Source organism: Citrus sinensis, chromosome 3, assembly GCF_022201045.2.
Source record: "Citrus sinensis cultivar Valencia sweet orange chromosome 3, DVS_A1.0, whole genome shotgun sequence".
NCBI classification, from domain to species: Eukaryota; Viridiplantae; Streptophyta; class Magnoliopsida; order Sapindales; family Rutaceae; genus Citrus; species Citrus sinensis.
In genome coordinates, this window is record NC_068558.1 from 5,895,063 (window position 1) to 5,900,994 (window position 5,932).

Here is a 5,932-nt window from a genome sequence, read left to right on the forward strand (position 1 = left end):
AAAGAACTTTTGGCTCAATCGTGTGGCAGTTTAGTTCGTCTCATTGCAAGCTTATAAACGATATATTATATGCCCTAAACAAACATTTGTAGCTCAAATTGTAGCTCGAATTATGATCCCAAAAAGGTACCTTTCTCATCCTATAAAACCATCCTACATCATTCTAGCTAGGCATGCGTTGTGAAGAATTAATGAAGAATTACCTGCATTCTTCATCCACTAGAAAGCTTCCCACCACTGTATAGGTCACAGTTTACTTGCATCACCAAAACTTATGATTTTTACGATGTATATTCATCTCTCCCATTCAATAAGATAGTGGAAGTAGAATGCATAATAACAGCGTCACATCCGATTGATAATGAATCGAAAAGTACTAAATTGTTCTAAAATCAATGAACAAGCTAGAAAGTTATTTGTAGTTGAGAAGTGCTCCGCATCCATAGTAAATTTATATTCAGATATGATTTGTTTGATTGTTTCTGAACCTAAAATTGAGCTTTTATGAAAAATTTCTCCGCTGGATATAATTGATCCTCTTGCGTCTACTTCTCAATTGTAGGCACCAACTCTCTCCATCAGCCATCCTGGCTCTGTTTTTCCTGTATTCTTTTGATTTTAAGGCTCCCTCCAGAATATTTATATCTTCCAAAATTTCATGTCTGGTTAGAGATGCTAGACCAGGAAGAATTTCTCTCTGAAAATCTTTCATTCTCCTCCCTCTTTTCAACTTGATACCAAAATCCCTTTTATCGGTGTCATTTACTTCAAATGGCTTAGATGACACACAATAGTCCTCAGAACTGCTGTCTTTTAGCTTCAAAGTAAGTAACTCAAAAGAATCGGAAGAGTTTTGTGGCTGCTCACTGTTGTTATTTTCTATCTCGTGGGATCCTGATCTGGTTGTATGATCTTGAAAAGAAGCTGAATTCTCCAAGGAGATATGAACAAGGGATTCAGCTGCTCTTTGGATCAAAACATCCACTTTGGCTAATCCTTCTTTCCTATTGATGCATTCGTTTTCACTATTGCCAGAAGATTTTTGGTGCTGCTCAACAGCAGGAGTACTTGAATTTCCCAATTCAATATGAGGTTGCAAGGTCTTTATACTGCTTGATACATTATCAACAATGCAGCAGGACTTGCATGACCCAGCACATTTATCGTGACTTTGACCTGAACATGAATATGCAGGACCTTCTACTTCACTCTTCTCACTGCTCACTTGTCTAGTTGCCACACATGTATGATTCAGATCATTTAAAAGACCTTTTTGGAGTTCGGATGTGAACTTATCTCTGTTACTGGGGTCACTAGAACAGCCGCCAAGGTATTCACTGCGGTACATTGGTGGCCTGGAAATAGACTTGAGACTTGCAGGACTCAAATCAGCTTCACCACCTCCACTGAGTTTATCCCTGGCAACCATTTCAGGCAAACTACCTATTGAACTGGCTGCTGAAAGATAGGCCACCTGGGGATCGCTAAAGCTACAAGGCAGGTCATCAAGCTGAACTTTGTTCAGGTCCAAGTGCCTGGCATCATATGAAGTGAATACATTTTGCTTTCTGATGTACATATATTTACATGGAATATCAGCTTGGGACTCTCCACTTTCTGCAGATGTGCAAGGAAGAGGAATTAAATCAAGTAGGCTAGAATATTTTCAAATCAGAAAGCCTAGAAGATCAAGAGAAAATTGTGGATCTTATAAGAGCAAAACTAGTTTGATTGCATCACTACCTTGGTTGGAAGAGTGTTGCTCCTGGAAGCATTCACCATTGTCTACAAGAAAGCGACTCACTGCAAGCTCATGAGATGTATCTTTCTCCACAATTCTTGGGATGGTTAAGTTGGAAAGAACAGACATTTGTGACCCATCCTTTCCCCCAGTAGATGTAGTCAAACCAGTACAGCCAAGAGAAGGTTCTTGTTTTGCGTTCCCCCTTGATATCCTCTCAGTTGAATCTTCCAAATCGATGACAAATATGGGGTAAGAATGAGTTTCCTTATCTAACCAAGATCTCTTTGTACCTTCTCTTCTCTTGCTGTCTGCTCCAAGGCTAAGGGAAAGTGTCAAGTCCATGGCATCTGATACATTATTAACATGACTCTCCAAAGTACGTTTAACGTGATTAGAATCATTCCTTTTGTCTAGAAAATCATTGTCAGCACAGCTAATGTACTGATTGGCAGGAAGTTGAAGATCAAAAGGCATCTGTTGAAGATTGTCATGCATACCCTGGCATCCTTCAAACAACTCCTGGTTTATGGGTGGCACTGAACAAACCTGAAAGTCATACCATATTTTATACTATGATCTGAAAAGTGCCATACGTGTTTTTAAATTAGAAAAAAGGTCCCTCTTTGATCCATCAACGGAAGACAGATATAAAAGATCATATCTTCCAGTGCTGAGGACATTGGCAGGAGCTTTTGCTTTCTAAAGATCAGAAATGTCAAAGCAACTTTCAGGTAAAAGCAATCATATCATTTAAAAAATAGACGGCCTCTTTTACCATTGAAATTGAGGAAAATCTTGGTTCTTTCAATGGTGGCTCATAGCTTATTGCATTTGTATCAGGCATTGGAGATGATTGTGTGCTTTCTTTGCACGAATTGTATCTACCAAACTCCTTGCAACCAAGATCTTTCATTAGTGTAATTTGTACCCTATATAATCGATGAAGCTCATGAACCTGAAGTGAAATGAATATTAAGAAGATAAGCATGTAAGGTAGAGAAAAAATCACAGTTCTTTCACATATGAGGATCTTTATGCCAAATGAGGGTCTTGTGGTTCATCTTTGCAGTAAGAAACATATTGAGAAATTAGTGATTTAAAATTGAGAAACCTAGTTAGTTTTAGCGGCCATGTAATTGGCAAGAATCATACTTTTCAAGCATGTGGCAACCGAGGGTATTCCAAAACCATAGGGTGATTCATTTATACGTTATCAGATAATGAGGGGGATTGAGATAAGTAGAACAGATGGCCAAATGTAAATATACAAGAGCATTCATCTACCTGCGTCCTAAATGTATTCTCCTGGTTCAGCATTGTCTGCTTAAAAGCTTCCTTAAGTGCATCAGTGTTTCTCTGCACAGAATTCACATCAAAATCTCCTCTCATGAACATCTTCTCCTCGCTGAAGTTGATAATTAGTGTCATGTCAGATCAGATCCTGCAGGCTGTTTCCTCCATAATTAATAATGCTGGCAAGGATGTTTAATGCTTTACTTTAGGCTCTGTCCTAAAGTAGCTACCACAGAGAAATGGTAGTTATACAAGCTAGGCAGGGTTAATTACAACAGACCAGCCATTATTGGAAAGTTATTGAGCTTATCTCAGAGAAAAGGTATATGTACATATTCTTATATCATTAATTTGTGGTCATTTGAAAGTTAAACTAATCTATGACCTGAACAATTCTAGAAATCGAAGGCCTAGAAGCACATATACTTGTTCTACTTGTTCCCTTTTAACATTTCTTGACTACTTCCTACCAGAAGTTTAACTTGTGTTACTTCAATTTAATTCACCAACAGACACGACAGAGAAGAAAAGAAAAGTTTTATTGAAAACACCGAACACATGTCCTGACTTTTGATAATGCACTGTAACAAAGTACAAAAAGAACAAGAAATATTTTGCAGTTAAAGCTAAACCCTTAGTTCGTGATAAACCCAATTGAATCCTATGTCACCGGTACATAAACAGGCTTAACAAACAACAAGATCACATTTAATTTTCTCGTATCTAAAACAAGGAAAATTTTCTTTCATCCCTGATCAAGGAATAAAGCTGATCACAAAGCCCATGAGACAATTGCAGAGGATATAATAAATGCAGTGAAGTTGTGTATTACACTAATCACTGTTGTTCCTTTATCCGTAAAAAAATCGCAAATAAAATTGCTATACCTATGAGCATCAATCAAACAGTGCATTGCAGATTGAATGTTATGGAAATTAGCAAGATGATCAAAAAGTGAGCATACAAAAACTTTTTCTATTTCACTAAATTACCTTCTGGGGACATGCATTTCATACATCAGTTTAACGGGTCCGATTACTTTTCCGTGCAAGAATTTTTAGTAAAACATTTACAAACATGATAAACTTTTAAAGGCGTAAATTTGTGCCCAGAATTTTATTTCTCCCGTTATGCTGAATTTTATGCACAGAATTCTTCCAAAATACTCCATAATAGAACAGAAAAAAAATAACAATAATAATAATAAAATAATAATAAAAGATTTGCAGCGAATTCATAACCAATAACCCGGTGACGAAGAGAAGCTGTATATTGAAACTTTAATAATTCCAACAAAACGGAAGAAAACAAAATAAGAAAATTCCATAAACGTAAAAAAAGTGAGAGCAGTGTACCAGAAGTCAGAGAAGCCACAAAAGCATTCTTGATTCGACCATTAGACAATCTGCCGCCTGCTTCTTCTCTCCTCAACATGATTCCCCGTTAACGCACTAGAAAGATCAAAGAATCATCAGATCACTGATAAACATTACTCTTTTGTCTTTCTTCAAGGTAAAATAATAATAAAAGTGCTGAGTTTTGTGGTATTTTTGCTTTGCATATGTTTGGGGGTTCTCAAAATATCACCACCTTATTAACAATAACATTACATTCACATTACATCATTCTTTCTTTCTTTCCATTTTTTCTTTTTTTGAAGTAACCTTTCTGTCACTTTCTCTCTATTAAAAATCTTTGGGATTCTCCATTTCTCTTTCTTCTTTTTGGGCACTTAGATTTCTGCCTGCTTTAACGGAGGGGGACCAGTCAGAGAGAGAGAGAGTGCTTCCTCAGTTGCTTGCTACATATTTTTATCTACGACAGTTACCGCTAAAAGATTAAGATTAGGTACTACTTTTTAATTTTACCCATTGACTCCAATATTTGTTTTGTTTTATTAATTTATTAATTAATGAGTTCGCCGGTTGGCTGGGGAATGTGTTAATAATCTAAAGGATTTGTACCAGAAGCTGAAAGTGACATGGCTGATTATGAACTGTTTTTGTGGGTGGGTGACGTATTATTCTTCTCTTGTTTATTATTAATCAACTGTTTAACAGGTTGTCCTTGCTTATTAGGATGCCCGAGCTGTCCATATAATTTTTTTAATTAGGTTATCTTAGTTAAATTAAATATTTTTTAACTCACATAATTTATTTTTATTATTTTATATTTTTATTTAATTAATAAATTAATTATAAATTAATTTATACATGATAAATTTATATAAAAATTTATAATTGTATCATCACTCTTTTGACTATTATACGTTGATTTTATGGTATTAAAACTTTGCAATTGGGTGTTGTAGATTGAACCTTCCATAATAATTAAAATTAACTAATACACATGTTACTTATCAGCGTGCTCAAAAATATAATGTAATTTACATGATTTATTTTATTTGTAATTTTGCGATAAGAGAAAAGAATAAAAAATATAAATTTTAAAACACATTGTAAAATAAAATATATTATATTAAAGTGTATCTTGTATTTTTTTTTTAGTTTATTCTTTATTTTAAAATAAGCATTGTTTTATTCTAAAATTACACTTTATTTGATGTCATTAAGAATAAAAAATAAATAAATTAAATGAAACGCATCGTATCCTGCAGTGTTTTATATTGTATTAAAATGATTCTGAGTTTTGACTGAACTGAACCAAGTACTCACGCGCGGCAAGGCACGTTGGGACGCAACGAATCTCTTTTGGTATTGCTTTTGTCGGGTTATTTTCAGTTTTCTCCCCTATTGTTTACCGTATTTCCACTTTGATAGCTTGTATGGCCGTATTTCCACAAACCTCCTATACCGGCTGTATTCGGTTAATTCGACCGCTAATTGACCAATTAAGAGAACAAAATACCCTTATCTCATAGAAACAAAAGCCGAC

At 35.1% G+C, this 5,932-nt stretch overlaps 1 protein-coding gene across 2 annotated transcripts; it reads right to left on the minus strand.

Annotated features, from left to right (window-relative positions):
• Window positions 1-278: 278 nt before the first annotated feature.
• LOC102619595 (uncharacterized) lies at window positions 279-4,822 on the minus strand. 2 transcript variants are annotated; one of them, XM_052438408.1, is made up of 5 exons: window positions 4,393-4,822; window positions 3,029-3,216; window positions 2,520-2,699; window positions 1,744-2,290; window positions 279-1,617 (listed from the first exon to the last, which is right to left on the minus strand). In XM_052438408.1, exons 2-5 carry the CDS (start codon window positions 3,170-3,172, stop codon window positions 503-505), a joined length of 1,986 nt encoding a protein of 661 aa, XP_052294368.1. In that variant the 5' UTR covers window positions 3,173-3,216; window positions 4,393-4,822; the 3' UTR covers window positions 279-502. The 2 variants fall into 2 exon arrangements, with proteins under 2 accessions (XP_052294368.1, XP_006477238.2); XM_006477175.4 differs by having other exon boundaries at window positions 3,029-3,192; window positions 4,393-4,820.
• Window positions 4,823-5,932: the final 1,110 nt, after the last annotated feature.